The following is a 20,343-nucleotide window of genomic DNA, read 5'->3' as shown; positions in this document are numbered from 1 at the left end:
ACCTCTTGTTCATATGTTCCTAAAGGGTTGCGTGGGCTATCACAAGAACACAAGTTTATGCATTTTAAGAAAAGTCTATCGTACCAATTGTTCAACATTGTGAAAGGAATTATCTGCATATTGCCTGTGCCAATCAGCTGAAGTTATTACTTTGAATGACTGGTCTTGCCATTTATGTGGTCTGATGCATCTCTGCAGAGAATGCAGAGTTTGTGCATGCAGTTCCACAGTGTTACAACAGGGGGAGTCTGCACCCAGCTTGGCTCAGAGGGCCAGTTCAACAGATTGTGGGCCATTCACCAGAGCACGCTGACCGTGTTGGTAGGGTCAAAAAAACACATACTATTCATTCTCTATAAATGAAACTCCAGTTGAATTGAGCATACAGTGAAGTGACATTCGCACAGTTACAGAAAGGAGTCACTGCAAGGCTGCTATAGTCCATTTCTGTCATAGAGTCATCTGGATTTCTCCTGGTAAGGGATGTCAGTGACTAATATTAACAGTTCACTGTCCAGATTTTTCTATATTTCAAAAGGAAATAGTTTGAATATTGGGGATGTGATAACAGAGGAACTTGGAAATCAGACTCTCATGAAGTTAAATCATTGGTTGAAATAACAGCCACAAATCCAAGGATAATTCTGGCTCTATAGATACTTTGGGCTGGATTCGATGATCCTGCTGATATGTCCACAGGATCCGTCTGGTCTTACCACCAGAAAGTCAGCGCCACCCCTACACAGATCTGCCGTTTGGTGGGGGGCTCGCAGCAGCACAGCGTAACGCCCCCAGGCTTTTCCTGCGGATACGGCCGGAGAATGGCTGGGTCTGTGGCCGCGTATGTGCACGGAGGCGGGCGCGCCATGCAACATGGCATCGGCCTCATGCTGACCCGGCCTCCAAACAAACTGCCCCTCTGTAGCCAGACTCGCCACCCCCAGAACACCCCCCACTGAAGCCCCCCCTGCTAGCAGAACGCCCCCCCCCACCCAACTGTGGCGGCGCTGGACTCAGTTCACAGTCGCCACGCGAGGTTCCCGAACGGTGTGGGCACGTGTCTCACGCCATTAGGGACTCGGTCCGTTGGGAGTGGAGCGTTGGAGGAGGGCCTCAGGTGATGGCCTGAGGCCGTCTATATAGCGTGCGGCGTACTCCCCAAGTACACTGTTTGTGAGGGGGTGGAGCATCGCAAAAACGGTGCCACCCCCGATTCCGGCGTAAACGGGGATTTTCCGGCGATCGCCAAACGCGATTTCAGTGTCAGCAATTCTTGCATTGAGTTAGGGTTAATAACTCAAGCTACCAGACTGAAATGAAGGTGAACCAGAATAACTGAGCAGAACTCTTTGAAATCATTCAGGTTTTGTGTAAACACACAGGACAATACTCCATTAAAAAAAAAATTCTATGCAAGCTCTCATGTTCAACAAGCTGGAGTGCTATTTTTTCCATGTATGATCTGTGAACCTTTCTCAGTATGGATGGCAATGGAACTGTTACAACTGGTTCCAGGCTCTTGGGGTTGCGAAATGGGGGCGCAGGGAGACAGCATCAAGGGTCCTTGTTGAAATGCTCGAGCCTGTGGATTGGAGGGCAAGATCAATTTTGGCTGCAAAACTCGGTGGGGAGAGAAACGTTGACAGACCCAAAGAATCACAATAAAGAACTGCCATGAGGACTACCAGCATCATTAGGAAATGAGGGAGTGGGGGTAAGGACAAATCTGCAAGCAAAGTTTAGAGCAAAAAAAGGATAAATTTAAGACACAGCCCCTTTGCACGACTGCTTGGTTTAAGTGTTTGGGTGACATTATTATCCAAAGTAAGCCCATGAAGAACAAGGATTCAGGTATTGCAAAATTAGGCCCAATGCTAAGAAAAAAAACATCAAACATCACAATGTAACCAACTTTAATTGTCAGCAATCTTCAGTTCCACCTTACAGTAAGTGACATTACAACATACATGTGCTGTACATTAAATTTAAGTCAGTATTGCTTCAGACATTTCAATTCCAACATTCAAACCAAATATCCACCATCCTCACAATAATCAGGAAAAAACTTGTACTGTATCTGCTCTACATTTAATATTCCAGAAATATTGTATAAAAGCCTTTAAATTAAAACCTCAGCACGTTACATAGCAGTTACGCAAATCTCATGTTGATTGAATGATGTTACTTATAATCTATAGAATAATTCCTGATCATGCACAAGTCCAAATGCAAGCACAAGAAATTCAGAAGTTTTCTTTTTTTGCAAATGCAACCCATGCAAACGAGGATAGGAAATGTACAGAATGAAACAAAATAGTGGCAAATATTATCAAGATATCAGATGTCGTTAAACTGCAGTTCTATTCTATGATCTATACAGTACTGTGAAGGGTTAAGTTTTGCCCGTGTAATTCTGCTAATGAGAGAGAGTTGTTAGAAGAATTCAGGTCAAAGTCAAAGTCCAGAATTATGCATTTGTAACTTTGAAGTGAGACTCAAGAGACGTTTATGTATTTGTGCAAAGCCAATCAAGTGATATGCTGGTTTAGGACATGTTTGCGCCCCAATATACTAATCTGCATCCCTTCAAATTTAACAGATGTTAGATAATTGAATTTTATAGATTTGCCAATTGTTGTAAGTATCGGTCTTCAGTTCAGAAGTACCCAACATTGAAGTAACTGGCTTTGTCTCTTTTTTAAAAATAAAATACTAGATTTGTATCTAGCCACACAAAAGTAATGTTTGCTACTAGCCTTAAAGAATAAGCATGTTACAGGATTGCAATCAGCTAAAATTAATCGCCTTTTTCAAAGTCACTATTTTATTGCAGTCCATCATTGGATTTAGTCCCTTTGCAATCATTAAGCCACACATGCTATTCTCAAGTCCCACCGCATGGTTCAAGCAAAAATTAGATTGGCAGAGATGGGACAGCAAGCTCCCTGCTCATCCTTCTTGACTATGTAATACTACTTGAGTGAACAGAGATAAGATTTTAATGAATAAAATAAAATAGAGAGCAAAAAAATAAAATAAAATTCAAGCTGGATAATGGCGCTACTTTTATAAAGTAGGAATCAAACTGGTTTGTTATTTGCCCCCTTCAGTCAAAATCTATAAAATGAGACTCCACATGAGCTTGACAAACATTTTCTTTGTTGTCTGGGAAGTGTTTTTGGCACACAGGGCATTCGTAAACAAAGTGCTTCTGAACATGTTGCTCGAAGTCAAAATCGTCCAAGTTGGCTGGGAACAGCACCTCACATACTGGGCATCTTTGGCTGCAAATAGTGATTAAATGCAAGCATGAGCTTATGTGAATATACAGAGAGCAGAGTTACATTTAATTTGACAAAATACTGGGTAATGCAACGTTTTGTTTCAGAAAAAAAGAGAAATATCACAACAATGTGCCCTTACCACTCAGCAGGAATCCCCTCTACCGTGTCCTGTGAATTCTCCTGTGTATAGAAAAGAACAATTAGCCCATTCCATTGTTGGTCATGACATCATAAATGTGGTTTCTCGCCCCAGTACAAACCGCCACCATTTGCGCCTATTCTCAGAATGGTTCCATGCTCTGAGATTTGGAGGATTTGATCCAGTTTCAAATGTGCAGATTCTCACCCCCTCCAAACAAAACACTGCGGGCGGAATTGTCCGCAACGGCCGACGCCGTTAGGAGCGGCGTTTCGTCAAACTCGGCCGCCGGGCCTTGACGCTGGCGTCAAGGCGGCGCACTGAGAATGACGCGGCCAGCGGCGCCTAATTTGTCAGCCACACATGTGCAGGTTGGCCAGCTCCAACCCGCGCATGCGCGGTGGCTGTCTTCCCCTCCGCTGCCCCACAAGACATGGCGGCTTGATCTTGCGGGACGGCGGAGGGGAAAGAGTGCGTCTCTTGGAGACACTGGCCCGACGATTGGTGGGCACCGATCGCGGGCCAGTCCCCTCCCGAGCACGGCAGTGGTGCTCAATCCCCTCTCCGCCCCCGACAGGCCCCAAACTCACCTTTCGCGTGCTGTTCACGCCGGCAGCGACCAGGCGTGGCTTCCGCTGGCGTGAACAGGTCGGGAACGGCAGACCGCTCGGCCCATCCGGGCCGGAGAATCGCGGGTCGCCGTGAAAAAAAAAATGCGACACGCCATTTTTCTTGGGGGGGGGGGGGGGGGAATCACGGGGAGTGCCAGGGCGGCCCTCCCGGGATTCTCCCACCCGGCCTGGGGAGAGGAGAATCACGCCCTGCATGTCCAAAACTACTTTGTGCAAAAGAAAACCCAGCGAGCTGAAGCATCACTGAAGTCATTTCTGCAATTGTGCCATTAGAATAGAGAAATTATAGTGATTTGACTTTCCCCTAAATAATTACTAAACTGCAATGTTGTGTGCATATCATACAACTGCTGAATTATTACTCCAGGAAGGATTCCAAGTGTGAATCTCTTGTTGGCAGATTGGAAAAGGGAGGCTTGGGCATGAAGAAAACACAACCAAGGTTCCCCACTCCTGACTGCCAATGATCTATTGAGGGACAAGAGCTGGCTCAGATTTGGCAGTAATGGCCCTCCCTGATCATTAAACTGCCACAACTCACTTGCACAGACCTGCAGATGTAGAATGGGATACAGAAACATAATGATTATGTTACTGGACTAGTAATCCAGAGGCCTGGATTTATGAATTCTTGAGAGGAGTTCAAATCTTATCCACTGCTACCAAGGAATTTAAATAGTTAATTAACTAAATCTGGAATAAAAAGTTAATATTTGTAATGGAGATGGTGAAACTATCAGATTGTCATAAAAAGACAGCTGGTTCACCAATATCTTTTAGGTCTGAAATCTAATGTTATATCCGTCTGTCCTATGTATTACTTTAGACCCATAGCAATGTGATTCACTCTTAAATGCTCTCTGAAATGGCCCAGAGAGAAAGAGAGGTGGACAGAGAATGAGGGGGACAGAGAGACAGATTGATTGAGATAAACGAGAAAAAGCATTTTGGCTTATTCTACATACTCAGCATCCCAGCTTGTCATACCGCTTTTCCAATGTCTATTCTAACAAACAAGAGGAATTGGAATAGAAATGGCTCAATTTACACCTTCAATTTCATCCCAGTCTATCAAAGATGGACTAAATACAGCATTTGAGCACCCTCATCCCTATCCTCCAAGTAATGTGTGTGTGTATGCATGCGTGTGTGTGTGCGCGGGCAAAAGAGGTCCAATGAAACTGTTCTGCTAACAAATGATAGCACAACCGTGGCCAAGCCTGGTATAAACCTGGCCAATGTCGTTTAGTGTCATGCTGACAATTTTAGAGGAGAAGCTGAGAAGATACAAATTTGTGTGCAGCCTCGATAAAAGCTGCACGCCAATCAGCTATTTGCCATGAAATCATGGACTTGCTCAACTTCCATGACATGGTGTGCTGTGCTACTTCAAAATGCTAGATCTGCAAGCCAAGAGCAAACTTGGTTGGCAGGTACAAATATCAGCGTGGACATCAATCCAGAGTCTTCTAGAAGAAAAAAATGAGCCCCCCCCCTCTCACCATTGAAGCTATTGGACCAAATCCCCTTGCAAAACCTTTTTGATGTGCGTGTCCAGTGACCGGGGGGGGGGGGGGGGGGGGGGGGGGGGGGGGGGGGTTTCCAGTTAGATGAAACAGAAATTCACACCAAGTAGCTGCCACAAAATTAAACGTTCTGCCACTAGAGAAAATACATTTGAAAGATTTAGTTTAAGAATTAGATGATTTACCGTGCCATCTGGATTTTGTACAACATCAAGGAATTCATCGCCCTCTGCTTTGTTGACATCTGGAGGATCAGAAAGAAAAAGACAAATCAAATGCAATCAAAAGTATCATTCGTAATAGGCCACCAGACAAGTGGGATCTTTAGAACTGAGAGGCTGTTGCAGGATTAACATGGATCGGAGAAACTTGAATCCATGGATTGCCTGGTTGTGACTAGTAGCTGCAGTTTCCTCTCTGCTTTAGATGTGCATTTTGTACAGACAAAAGACCAAATTAAAAAGTGACAAAAAAGCTGACCCATCAATACCAAAACAAAAAAGAAAAATACATTTTGTGAAATTGGAATTGCAAAAGAACCTCCCCAAGCTAAATTACAGGAACAGGCAGAAGTGATATCAGAACTCTGCAGGAAGAACTGATCAGTTGTACATCAATTGTGATGAAGGGTTCTGCCTGCAAACATGCAATATTCAAATATCTTTGGTTTATTGCATGGTTTCTATACAGCTGGTGTTTCATTTAGAAGAGCAAAACTGCAACTTCTTCAGGAACTGCTGGGAATAGGCTTGTCAGGGCTCACCCAGAATGGTCATTTGAGAGAGCTTCCAGTGGCTTGGAATAACCCTTCAAATTACAAGGTGACTTCATACCAGTCAGGATTTTTCTATGTTGGGTTTTCAAAGAGAATGGGAGTGTATCATTTTTTAAGCCACGACGATTTACCATCAGAATATATTATAAGATTGTGTTGTTCAGAAAACAGATTTGAACATCCTGAATGAAGATTGACATTTCGGAGACCATTGAGAAAATAGTCAAACTGTCCTGAGATTAATCAGGCATGACTGGGAGAGCAAGGTAGTTCTTTTTAACAATATTTGTTTGTAGGATGCTGCAGTGAGCCACTTCTTGAACAGCTGCAGTCCATGTGTTTGGTACATATTTAGTGAGATAATGTGAAAGAGAGAGAGAAATAGAGTGTGTGCACAATAAAATGAGTTGACAGCTCACTGTAAGACTAATTCTTCAGCTGAATTGCTGTAACTATTTTGAGGGAGAACCACATGCAGGGGATGGAGTGGAATGAACATTTTCTGATTACTAGAACACTCCTACTACGTGTGACTTGATGAGTGGTGTCTGGCTGGTGATGTCTATTCGCATGCTCACAAATGTTTTGGTGGGGTGCGTACTTCTTTCCTAAGTTATTTCAGGGGCAGAAGACCTCTATTAATTTGCATGGACAGAGACAGGGAATGGGGTGGGGCAAGATCAAAAGGGGAGGTCTATGATAGGTTGGATGGAAGACAGGAGAGATTAAATGACAAAAGAGTGGATGATTTGTTGATATTCCCTACATACACATCTTCGAAGTTTAGTTCCACCTGGTCCTCTCCCTGGTCTCTTACTCTCTCTACATCATTTCATTGAGAACTGTCATTGACATCTGCTGTCTTCATTTTGCTGATCTCCTCACTCATTGTTATCTGTCTCCCTCTGAACTTGCAGCACACCATTCTCTCAGGGCCAATCCCAATATCATTATCAAACCTGCTAACAACAGCCCCAAATGCTCCTATAGGTGAACAGAGATTTATTTGTATTTCAACTCCGCATACTGTATTTGGTGATCTTGTGATCTCTTCGACATTGGGAAGATCAAACAAAGGTTGGATAACCATTTTACAGAACAAGTCTGTTCAGTCCACAAGTCTGACCCTGAGCTTCCGGTTATGTCATTTTAATTATCTCCCACTGCCATTCTGATTTCTGTCCCTCCATCTACACTGTTCTTGTGAAGTTTCATGTAAACTTTCAGTGCTCCCAACTCATTTGAGTTAAAAACTTGCAGATCATAATCTCTGTCCTCATTTTTTTTTGGGGGGGGGGGGGGGGGGTGTGTGACAGTTGTTGGTGATGTTCTATTCTCATTTACTTTTCCTCCCAACCCAATCTTTTATTATTTATTTGGCCCATTGCAACTCCCTTTGGCCCTGAACTGTAATTCCTCTTGTTCTTTGCCCCTTTCCCCATCTCGGAACATGCTCAAAACTGGTTCCATCTCTAACTTTTACCAGTTCTGATGAAAGGTCACTGACTTGAAACATTAACCTTGTTTCTCATTCCACAGACGCTGTCTGATTGGATTATTTTTAGCATTTTCAGTGTTTAATTCAGATTTCAAGCATCTACAGTGTTTGAATTTAGACCTTTATTTTAGTATCTCTTAGCAGCAACACGACAGCTCCACAGTTTTAAATATTAATGGGCAGTTTCTTCACTTTGAAAATGATGTGTTTGTTGGGAGAAGTGAAACAGGAATAACAAAGAGTGCAGAGACAGATATGTCAAACTTTGGACTCTTTATTGAAATAATCGCACAACGGGCTGTTTCCCCTCTCCTCACTGGTCATGTTAACAACAGGATCTGCAGTTCCTTGTCATGTTGCGGCCTCTGTATGCGACTCCGCCTTTATTTCAGCCATTTTTTCTCCCACCCTCTATCTTGCAGGAGATCCCCATCTGCCTAACCCTGCTTGAGGAAGGAAAAAAAACACAAACACACACACATACACCATTCATTAATTTCAGATCACTAGAATTCAGATATCACATGAGTCAGGCACATGGATTTCCAAGTGCACTGGAACTTAACAGGAGAAGGCCATTCTGCCTGTTGGGTTTGCTCCACTATTCATTGAGATCATGTGAGGCTCAGGTTCGATTCCCGGCTTGGTCGCTGTCTGTGCGGAGTCTGCATGTTATCCCCCTGCCTGCGTGGGTTTCCTCTGGGTGCTCCGGTATCCTCCCACAAGTCCCAAAAGACGTGCTTGTTAGATGAATTGGACATTTCGGAATTCGCCTGTGAACCTGAACAGGTGCCGGAGTGTGACGACTAGGGGATTTTCACAGCAACTTCATTGCAGTGTTAGTGTAAGCCTACTTGTGACACGAATCAAGGTTATTATTATTAGTGGGAAAATGCATGGCAGATGCAGTACAATGTGAATAAATGTGAGGTTATCCACTTGCTTGTAAAATCAGGAAGACAGATTATCGGAATGGCTCTAGACTGAGAAGGGGGAATGTGCAACCAGTCCTGGATGTCCTTGTACATCAGTCGCTGAAGTAAGCTTGCAGGTGCAGATGGAAATAGTATGTTGCTCTTCATAGCGAGAGTCCAGGAGCAGGGATCTCTTGTTGAAATTATACAGGGCCTTGGTGAGACCACATCTGGAATACGGTGTGCAGTTTTGGTCTCCTTATCTGAGGAAGGATGTATTGCTATAGAGGGAGTGCAGCAAAGGTTTACCAGACTGATTCCTGGGATGGCAGGACTAACATATGAAGAGCGAGTTGGTTAGGATATTTGCTGGGGTTTAGAAGAATAAAAAGTAAATAAATGAAAATGAAAATTGCTTATTGTCACGAGTAGGCTTCAATGAAGTCACTGTGAAAAGCCCCTAGTCGCCACATTCCGGCGCCTGTCCGGGGAGGCTGGTACGGGAATCGAACCGTGCTGCTGGCCTGCTTTAAAAGCCAGCGATTTAGCCAGTGAGCTAAACCAAACGGGGGAGGTGGGTGGGGGAAGCTCATAGAAACCTATAAAAGTCTAACAGGACTAGACAGGGCAGATGCAGGAATCATGTTCCTGATGGATGGGGGAGTCCAGACCAGGGGGTCACATATAAGGATACAGGGTAAACGATTTAGGACTGAGATGAGAAGAAATATCTTTACTAAGAGAGTGGTGAGCCTGTGGAATTTACTACAGGAATGAGTTGAGGCCAAAATATTGTATGTTTTCAAGAAGGAGTTAGATATAGCTCTTGGGGCTAAAGGGATCTAAGGATATGGGGGAGGGGGGTGGAAAGCAGTAACAGGTTACCGAGTTGGATAATCAGCCTTGATAATGTTGAATGGTGGAGCAAGCCTGAAAGGGGCCAAATGGCCTACTCCTCTTCCTATTTTCCATGTTTCTATGTCTGATCGGCACTTCAGATATTCTGCTTGTTCAAACTAATGGGGTTGTTCCCACATGGCCAGTGAAGTCCAGGAAACCTGATCTGCTTCTTCTGTTTGAACTTCATGAGCCTTGGAAGTTTGGAAGAGGCTGCTCAATCAACTCATCGACAGATACATCCTAAACCAGAATCCCAAAATATGTTGTCACAAATTGAGATTTATGGAATTAATAGGAACAGGGATTTCAAGAATGAGAGGTTGTCGAGTATATGGGTACATATCTATGCCATCTATAAGACATTAAGCTTGGACACATATGTCCTGCAGAGAAATTTTAGTTAATATGTTTGTAAATGGGATCCTATTGAAGAGGTGGATTAATTACAGGGAATATTCCATGGCATGATAAATACTGGCATTCCCAAATTGTGATTTATAATCCTAAGGCAACATCTCAACAGTGCAATTTCAATAGACGATTACAGGAACTTTCCCCAAGTGTCCTGACCAATACTTACCCTACATCTAAATCAGATTTGCTGTGTGAAACCGGACGCTGTATTTCCTATAATACGTCAGTGACAATACTTTTAATTGGCTGTAAAATGCTTTGGGATGTCCGGAGGTGTGAAAGATGCTCTCCAAGTGGAATTTCTTCTTTTTTATTTCCTCCCATTGAACAGGAATATTAATCTAACCAGACTGTTGTTATTTTCAAAGAAAAACTTGCAAAGAATCAGGATCCACATTACAGGACATTTCAACTTTTGCAAAAAGAAATGAGAAAACACACATCCAATTTGTAAATTCCCTCTCTTAACACTTTCATCTTTTGAGATTCTCAAAATCCACTTTTCAATCAAGGTTTCAGTCACCATTTTAATCACACATCTTCCACTCCACGGTTAGGCACGGACCTGCTTATCTATTTCCACACTTGTAACATTGCCTTTTCCTCAGCCAACTTGCTGCTAAAACCCACATCCATACATCTGCTAACTCTAGACTCCACCATTCCACAAACTGCTGGCCAACCGTCTTCATCAAACTCATAAACCTGCACTCATTCAAAGCTCTTCTGCCCATATTCTAGCCTACAGCAAGTCATGCTCAGTCAGGCCATCTGTGTTTAACAACCTGTATTGCCGTTGCGGTTTTTCATCCTCCTCCCTATCTGTAATCTCTTCCAAGCTGATAACCCTCCTGGAACATAGTGTTCCTTAAACTCGGGCCTGTCGAGTATTTCCCTGCACCTGACTTTCTTCATCCTGCCACTGGTAGTTGTACCTTCCACAGCCGAGGCTCAAAGCTCTGGAATTCCCTCTTCAAATCTTTCTGCCTCTCCATTCACAAGACCCTCATGAAAATCTTCCTCTTTGATCAAGCTTTTGATGTCTCCATCTGATATCCGTCTTTAGCTTGAAGCTATTTTTTGTTTGATAACGCTCTGTGAAGTTTAATTGGAATATTTCCCATGTTAAAAGTTCCTAGTTGTAAATACAAGTTGTTCTTGCGTGACAAGGTGAGTTTGAACCGGAATCAGACTGAAGCACAGACAGGAGCATGTAAGCATGTATGAAATGACATGGAGCACGAAATTCTGGATCACCTACCGCACTCAGAGTATGGGTTACCGAACAGGAGTCCAGTGTGTCCGGAATGGACTTTTGGAACAGTCAAACTGTAGGGATTAGGGTGTTCCAGTTGAAATGAACCGCTCCGGTGGTTTGAACCCATCCTCAAATCATCAATTTTCCTATTCAGCCTCTGTAAACAGAAGACAAATTATTGCAACTAACAGACACAGGAAAAGACCATAGACACATCTGCACGAAGGTGGATTAGAACTGGGAATGTAGCAGGATCATATTATTTAGGTTTGCTATTCTCCCCACCATCCCTGTGCTGCTGATTAGAAAGAGCTATCCAATTGGTTCCACTGTCCCGCTCTTTTCCTCTAGGCCTGAAGACATTTCCCCCCTTCAAATATCTGACAGTACAGGGCTGCCAGTTACTGTAATAATCCATACTGTTTATCCCTTAACCAACACCATTCAAAACAAACTTACCTAGACATTCATGTGGTATTGTCACTGGACTAGTAATCCAGAGACCCAGGGTAATGATCTGGGGACCCATGTTCGAATTCCATCACGGCAGGTGGTGGAATTTAACCCCAATAAAAAATTGGAATTAAAAGTCTAATGATGATCAGAAACCATTGTCGAAAAAACCCATCTTGTTCACTAACGCCATTTAGGGGAGGAAACCGGTCATCCTTATCTGGGAATGGCCTACATGCGACTCCAGACACACAGCAATATGGTTGTCTCTTAAATGCCCTCTGAAATGGCCGAGCCACTCAGTTGAATTCAACCGCTACAAAAACACAAAAAAGGAATGAAACCAGACGGACCACCCAACATCAACCCAGGGATCGCAACCGACAATGGCAAACCCAGCACTGTTGGCCCTGCAGCGTCCTCCTTACTAACAACTGGGGGCTTATGCCAAAGTTGGGAGAGCTGTCAAGCAACAGTCTGACACAGTCGTACGCAGAACCATACCTTACAGACAGTGTCCCAGGCATCACTATCATTCCTTGGTATGTCCTGTCTCACAGGCAAGACAGACCCAGCAGAGGTGGCAGCACAGTGGTATACAGTCAGGAGGGGGTTGCCCTGGGAGTCCTCAACATCGACTCTGGAGCCCATGAAGTCTCATGTCTTCAGGTTAAACATGGCAAGGAAACCTCCTGCTGATTACCACGTACCGGCCACCATCAGCTGATGAATCAGTACTCCTCCATGTTGAACACCACTTGGAGGAAACATTGAAGGTGGCAATGGTGCAGAATATATTCTGAGTGGGGGACTTCATGTCCATCATCAAGAATGGCTGAGTTGTACCACAGTCCGAGCTGTTCAGGTCCTAAACAGCACAGCTGCTACAATGGGAGTGCAGCAGGTGGTGAGGGAACCAACATGGGGAATAACATATTTGAACTCATCCTCATCAATCTGCCTGCTACAGATGCATCTGTCCATGACATTATCGGTAGAAGTGGCTACTGCACAGTCCTTGTGGAAACAAAGTCCCGTCTTCACATTGAGCATACCCTCAATTGTGTTGCATGGCACTACCACTGTACCAAATGAGATAGACTTCAAACAGATCTAGCGACTAAGGCTGGGCATCCATGAGGCGCTGTGGGCCAGCAGCAGAATTGTACTCAACCTCAATCTACAACCTCATGGCCCAGCATTTCCCCCACTCTATCATTATCTTCAAGCCAGGGGATCAACCCTGGTTCAATGAAGAGTGCAGGAGAGCATGCCAGGGGCAACACCAGGCATACCTGGTGAAGCTACAAGACAGGACTACTTGTGTGCCAAACAGTGTAAGCAGCAAGTAATAGACAGAGTCAAGGGATTCCACAACCAACGCATCTGATCAAAGTCCTGCAGTCCTGCCACATCCATCCATGAATGGGGTAATTTACTTGCTTGGATAGAAGACTGGCTGATGGACAGAAGACAGTCGGGGAAAATGGGTCTTTTTCTGAATGGCAAGATGTAACTAGTGGGGTGCCACAGGGTTCAGTGCCTTGGGTCCCACCTATTTACAATCTATGTTAATGACTTGGATCCAGGGATAGAAGGATCTATAGCCAAATTTGCAGATGACACAAAAATAGGTGGGACAGCAAGTTGCTATGAGGAAATAAGAACCTTACAATTACTACAGATAGGTTAGGAGAGTGGGCCAAAATGTGGCAGATGGAATTTAAGATGGATAAATGAGAGGTCATCCACTTTAGTTGGAAAAATGGAAAGGCAACTTGTTAATCCAAATGGGGAGAGACATCATCCCTGGTTCAGAGGGATCTGGGTGTCCTTGTGCATGAGTCACAGAAACTAGCATGCAGGTACAGCAGGTAATAAAGAAACCAAATGGAATTTGGTACTATTAGCTAAAGGAATAGAGTATAAAGGCTAGGAAGTGTTGTAACTATACAAGATACTGATGAGACCGCACCTGGAGTATTGTGCATAGTTTTGGTCTCCTTATTTGAGGAGAGATGTAGAGGTCATAATCTCAGGGTGAGGGGAGAAAATTTAAAACAGTGATGAGGAGAAACTACTTCTCCCAAAGGGTTGCGAATCTATGAAATTCGCCATCCTAGAGTACAGTGTATGCTGGGACAGTGAGTACATTTAAGGAGGAGTTAAGACAGATTTTTAATTGCTAATTTGAGAATGGGCAGGACGATGGGAATAAGATCAGCCATGATCTTATTAAATGGTGGAGCAGGCTTGAGGTGCTAAATTGCCTACTACTAGCTCTTACGTTCCGAGAAAGAATTATTCTGTCTACTTCCACCTTCTGGTCTGTAGCCCTGTAGGTAACAGCACCGTAAGCACAAATCTGTGCTTCATTAATAAGAGAATTTCTTGATTAATAAGGGGACCAGAGTTTACAGAGAGAAGGCAGGAGAATGGGGATCTGGAATATATCAGCCATGATCGAACAGCAGAGCAGACTCGATGTGCTGAATGGCCTAATTCTGCTTCCATGTCTTGTAGAATGGTGGCTGGCAATTAAACAACTCACTGGAGGACAAGTTTCCACAAATATCCCTATCCTCAATGATGGAAGTGCCAATATGTGGGTGGCACGGTAGCATAGTGGTTAGCACTGTTGCTTCACAGCTCCAGAGTCCAGGTTCGATTCTTGGCTCGCGTCACTGTGCAGAGTCTGCACGTTCTCTCTGTGTCTGCGTGGGTTTCCTCTGGGTGCTCCTGTTTTCTCCCAGCCCAAAGATGTGCAGGTTAGGTGGATTGGCCATGCTAAATTGCCCTTCGTGTCCAAAAAAGGTGGGGTTGCTGGGATAGGGTGGAGGTCTGGCTTAAGTAGGGTGCTCTTTCCAAGGGCCAGTGCAGACTCGATGGGCCGAATGACCTCCTTCTGCATTGTTGATGCTATGATTCTGTTAATGCTATGATATGTGCAAAAGACGAGGCTGAAGCATTCACACCAATCTTCAGCCAGAAGTGCCAAGTGGATGATCCATCTCAGTCTCTTTCGGAAGTCCTCAGCCTATACGATTCACTCCACGTGCTATCAAGAAACGGCTGAAGGCACTGGATACTGCAACACTATGGGCCCTGACAATATTCCGGCAATCGTACTGAAGACTTGTGCTTCAGAACCTGCCGCACCCCTAGCCAAGCTGTTCCTGTACAGCTACAACACTGGCATCTACCCGGCAATGTGGAAAACTGCCCAGGTGTGTCTTGTACACAAGAAACAGGACAAATCAAACCCAGCCAATTACCGCCCTATCCGTCTACTCTCCATCATCAGCAAAGTGATGGAAGGGGGTCATCAACAGTGCTATCAAGCAGCACTTACTCAGCAATAACCTGACGCTCAGTTTGGGTTCCGCCAGGGTCACTCAGCTCCTGATCTCATTAATCTTGGTTCAAACATGTATGAAGGAGCTGAATGATAGAGGTGAGGCGAGAGTGACTGCCCTTGACAGCATTTGACCAAGTATGGCATCAAGCAGCCCTAGCTAAACTGGAGTCAATTGGAATCAGGGGGGAAACTCTCCGCTCTTTGGAGTCATACCTCGCACAAAGGAAGATGGTTGGAGGTCAATCATTTCAGCTCCAGGACATCACTGTAGGAATTCCTCAGGGTAGTGTCCAAGGCACACCATCTTCAGCTGTTTCATCAATTACCACCCTTCAATCACAGGGTCAAAAGTGGGGATGTTTGTAGATGACTGCACAATGTTCAGCACCATTCGCGACTCCTTAGATAATGAAGCAGTCCATGTCCAAATGCAGCAAGACCTGGACAATATCCAGGTTTAGGCTGACAAGTGGCAAATTACATTTGTGCCACACACAAGTGTCAGGCAATGACCGTCTTCTACAAGAGAGAATCGAACCATCGCCCCCTGCAATTCAATGGCATTACTATTGCTGAATCCCCCCACAATCAACATCCTGGGGAGTTATCATTGATCAGAAATTGAACTGGACTAACCATACTAATACTACCAGAGCGGGTCAGAGGCTAGGAATCCTACAGTGAATCACTTACAACCTGACACCCCAAAGCCTGTCCACCATCAATAAGGCACAAGTCAGGAGTATAATGGCATACTCTCCACTTGCCTGAGCTCAACACCATCCAGGACAAAGCAGCCCACTTGATTGGTCTCTCTTCCTCACACGTTCAATCCCTCCATCACCGATGAACAGTGGCAGCTGTGTGTACCATCTACAAGATGCACTGCAGGAACTCACCAAGGTTCCTTAGGCAGAACTTTCCAATCCCACGACCACGACAGTACTATCGTAGTGAGGGTTGGAAACGGATTAGCGGTATTTTCGTACGTTGCCAAACTTATTCTAATATGAAAAGTAATGAAAAAAACTTTTTACTGACTAAATTGAATTAAATTACTCTAAAAATAACCAATTCATATCAAATATACACAGTTTCTAGTGATTACTGTGTTAAATCATTCATTAAACTTGTCAAGGAGAAATGTGGCATAAGTGTTGCCACATTTCAGATCGCTCAAGTCAGGTCAACCGTGGGTATTTAATAAGCTGCTTCTGTCATTAAAGGTCCTCCGGGCTGTTCCTAGGGGACAATAGCCCAGGCAATCTTCAACAACAACTGCCATTAAAGCACAATAAACCCATTTGTCATCAACCGGTATGGATTTTTTTTTCTCAGAATACAGTACCACAAAAATAAACACAGCAAATGCACCTTTTTGGTTCTGAGCCCCTTCAGCCCTCAAGGTAAATTAGATAGATTATAATCTCTCTTTGACCTCTGTCAGTGCGAGAGAGAGAGAAAGGTGAATATTCATCATGAAAACAAACCTTTTTTTCTTCTACTTGATTCTCAGTAATAACAATTGTTCTGAAGTAGAATTGCTCTATGGACCACTAAAATATCACCATGGACCCCCAATTCGGTATTTTTTTTTGTGTGGACCCCCAGCAATGTTACATGGACCCCCAGGTTGAGAACCACTGATCTAGATGGACAAGAGCAGCAGATATCTGGGAACCCCACCACCTGGAGGTTCCCCTCCCAAGTCACTCACTACCCTGACTTGGAAATATATCACCACTCCTTCATTGTCGCTGGGTCAAAATCCTGGAACTCCCTCCCTAACTGCACTGTGGACATACCTATGCTCAGGTACACCTCAGAGACTGCATTGGTTCAAGAAGTCAACTCACCACCACCTTCTGAAGGGCAACTAGGGCTGGGCAATAAATGCTGGCCTAACCAACGATGCCCACATCCCGAAAATGAATTTTAAAAATCACATTTCTGTTTGTGACAGCTTGCTGTGTGCAAAGTGGATCTTGCATTTCCTACATGACAATAGTGATTATCCTTCAAACGTATTTAATTTCACCATGAAAGGTGTATTTCTTCACAGAAGTCAATGGGAATTTAGCCAATGGATCCTTCTCTTGCCTTGTGTAATGCAGTCAATTATCATGCTGACATCACTCTAACTGAGCACAGACAACTCAACACAGACGGGAGGTAGAACCCTTGAGCAACACGATTCATTATCACACTTGGCAGCCTCTGCGCTATCAGATCTACACAGTGCCTCACTCAATGTTTTATGCTGCATTTGTACTGTCATGATTATGGAGCAAAACCAAGAATTATGTATACAAAGAGAGCCAATGGAATGTCACCCTCTTTGTCAGACATAAATTTCAAAGGATGAAGCCATGCAAGCATGAACTGCCATCTCCTGTGGAGTTAATGGGAGCTGATTAACATCTCAGCCGGAATTATATCCTGCAAGTTATGCCATAGACCTGATTTGTGGCTCCCCCACCCCCACCCCCCAACTCCCCCAAGGAATACACAAGGGTCTGGAATAAAAAGCCAGCTGCGAAACCTGATCAGCATGGACTAGTGCTGGGTGTGTCAGAGTGTGTGACACAGAGCAAGGAAAGACAGTAGCAGTCACTCCTGCTCTGTAAGGTAAAATAACAATCTCTCCCTCCCCCAAGTTCTGCAGTTTCCTCCGCAAACATCTCCCTTCTCCTTTTAAGACACTCCTGAAAACTCAGCTCTTTGTCAAGCTTTTGCTCACCCCCTATTATCTTCTAATGTGGCTCAGTGTCATTTTTTTTTAGTACGCCCTGGCAGCTGCTGGAGCTGTTTCACTGTATTGAAGTGGTTATATAAATACGAGTTTTTTGTTAACACAAATACAACACGGAGGGTGAATTGCACAGCACCCACCTTGATCTCCTCCTGTAACTCAGCTACTTCCATAGTGCGAAGGTCGACGATATGGGTCTTGGTATCAAGTTCATGCTCGATATCTTTAAACCTAACCTAAAAAGACACAAAAAAAAAGTATTTGGATTATTTACAGAAACTTACTTCTAGCTTATTGCTTTTCAAATCCTCATTCAGGATGCCCTTTGCTGGTGAATATTTCGATTAGTGATAATAGACATGCATTCCACTCTAGTTTTTGCTCCCCTACCCTCGCCTCTTTACTTTCCTCTCCTCCCTTAAGTTGCTATTTAAAACCTACTTCTTTGAACAAGCTCTGGTCACCCATCCAAATAGAGCTTCATTTTGTTTTCTAATCTAAATTCTGCTGTGAAACATTGGTACATAAATGCGAGTTGCTGTGGCGATGCTACACAATCTCAGCAGATTTCCATAAATCCCTGAATAAACTCAAAACAAAACTAGTGAAATGCAACGCCCGTCGGGACTGAATTCAGCTTGAATTGATCCCCTAGCAGCAGCCAAGGGCAGCAACACATTTCAAAGAATATTGCACCATCTAATGTCACATAATTAGGTTCTTTAAAAAAAACTATTCGCAATGGTCAAATCCACCTTTGACATCACTGAGGCTGGTGTCAGATTAAACACTCAAAACAACCGCCTACCCAATGGATAAATTAAACTCTTCAAATAATAAAGCCGTTCTAAATAGAAATAAATGTTTTTCAACATTTCTTCATTCATGGGTTTATGGACATTGGTGGTATTGCCAGTATTCATTGTCCATCCCTATTGCCCTTGAGGAGGTAACCTTCTTGAACTGCTGCAGTTTATGTGCTAACGGCACAACGGAGGTGCTCTTAGCAGTTTCAGAATTTTAATCCATCGACAATGAAGGAATAGACAATATATGTCCAAGTCAGGACAGAGTGCAATTTGGAGGTGATTGTGTACCCACGCGCTTTCTCCCCACCATCCTTCTGGCTGGCTCATTTCACAGGCATCTCCTCAGTGAACATTTTCCCCCCTGCCCTAATGATCCTATCCCACTTTTGCTCGATAGAACTGCAGAAATGAATAATTGGCATGGTGCTCCGCACGCTCAATTTGTAATGCTTTCCACTTTCCAGACAACTCTGCACTCTTGTTGGCCAGATGCCGTAGTGGAAGCTCATGTTTCAAATGTAAAATTTTTTTAAATAAAAAAAAAAGAGTACCCAATGCTCTTTTTCCCCCAATTAAAGGGCACTTTAGCATGGCCAATTCACCCAATCTGCAGGTCATTTTGGGTATAAGGCCCACGCAGACATGGGGAGAATGTGCAAACTCCACACAAACAGTGTTCAGGGGCCGGGATCGAACCTGGGACCTCAGCGCCGTGAGGCAGGATTGCTAACCACTGAGACACCATGCTGCCCACGCTTCAAACTTTTATCCCTCTGTATCATCCTCAAAATCACAAAGAGTTTTTGAGAGGAATAGATAGGAAGATACTGTTTCCACTGGCAGGGGGCATCAATAACTAGAGCACACTGATTTGGAGGGAGTACACAGAAGATTCACAAGAATGATTCCAGAGATAAATAACTGTGGCTATAAGGATAGATTGGAAAGGTTAGGTCTGTTTTTCTTGGAGAAATGAAGGCCAAGAGGAGACTTCTTTGAGCTTTCAAGATTCTGAGGGGTATGAACAAGGTAAATAGCGAGAATCTGTTCCCACTCAAGGGTACATCAAGGACGAGAGGGCACAGATTCAAAATAATGCACAAAAGGAGATAAGCAATGTAAGGAAGGCTTTTTTCACCCAGAGGGCGGTTTGAGTCTGGGGCAATACTCTTGAGAATGTGATGGAGGCAGGTTCAATTGAGGTTTCAAAAGAGAATTGGATTGCTCTCTAAAAGAAATGAACGTGCAAGGTTAAGGGGATAATTCAGAACAGTGGGATCAGGTAGAATGCTCTTTCAGTGAGCCAGTACAGACTCGACGGGCCAAAAGGCCTTCTTTTGCACTGCAAAGATTCTGTGAATTAATGTAATTGCCGAAAGGACCATAGATAAAGAAAGGATGAGAGTTTTCTTGTACACAGTGTTACAATCCTAGTTATTGTTATAACTGGACAGGAAAGTCCAGATTAGAACCCGACTCAAAAGACTACCTTTTAATTATTTTCAGAAAATGTGGAAGAACAGTCAGAGGGCTATCAGTTACTTTAAGAAAAAAACATTAAACATCAAAAGTTTGACTATAATACAATACTTCTTCACTTCCACTTACTTTTACAAACGTTCACAGATGTT

The 20,343-nt window shown here is 43.8% G+C and overlaps 1 protein-coding gene across 8 annotated transcripts in view; it reads right to left on the bottom strand.

The window, feature by feature from the left end:
- Positions 1-1,896: 1,896 nt before the first annotated feature.
- Positions 1,897-20,343, bottom strand: part of LOC119954162 (calcium-binding and coiled-coil domain-containing protein 2-like) — a 64,563-nt gene continuing 46,116 nt past the window's right edge. For 7 of the 8 annotated variants that reach the window (XM_038779122.1, XM_038779125.1, XM_038779126.1 and 4 more), the window contains 5 exons: positions 18,044-18,139; positions 11,344-11,497; positions 5,767-5,825; positions 3,424-3,464; positions 1,897-3,284 (listed from right to left, as the gene is read on the bottom strand). In XM_038779122.1, coding sequence (XP_038635050.1) covers positions 3,107-3,284; positions 3,424-3,464; positions 5,767-5,825; positions 11,344-11,497; positions 18,044-18,139 — 528 coding nt within the window. In that variant the 3' untranslated portion in view covers positions 1,897-3,106. Of the gene's footprint in view, positions 3,285-3,423; positions 3,465-5,766; positions 5,826-8,098; positions 8,298-11,343; positions 11,498-18,043; positions 18,140-20,343 lie in introns of those variants that run through there. The other variant, XM_038779128.1, reaches the window with a different exon arrangement.

Source organism: Scyliorhinus canicula, chromosome 19 (genome assembly GCF_902713615.1).
Source record: "Scyliorhinus canicula chromosome 19, sScyCan1.1, whole genome shotgun sequence".
Classification (NCBI taxonomy): Eukaryota; Metazoa; Chordata; class Chondrichthyes; order Carcharhiniformes; family Scyliorhinidae; genus Scyliorhinus; species Scyliorhinus canicula.
This window is presented reverse-complemented; position numbering and strand designations above follow the sequence as displayed.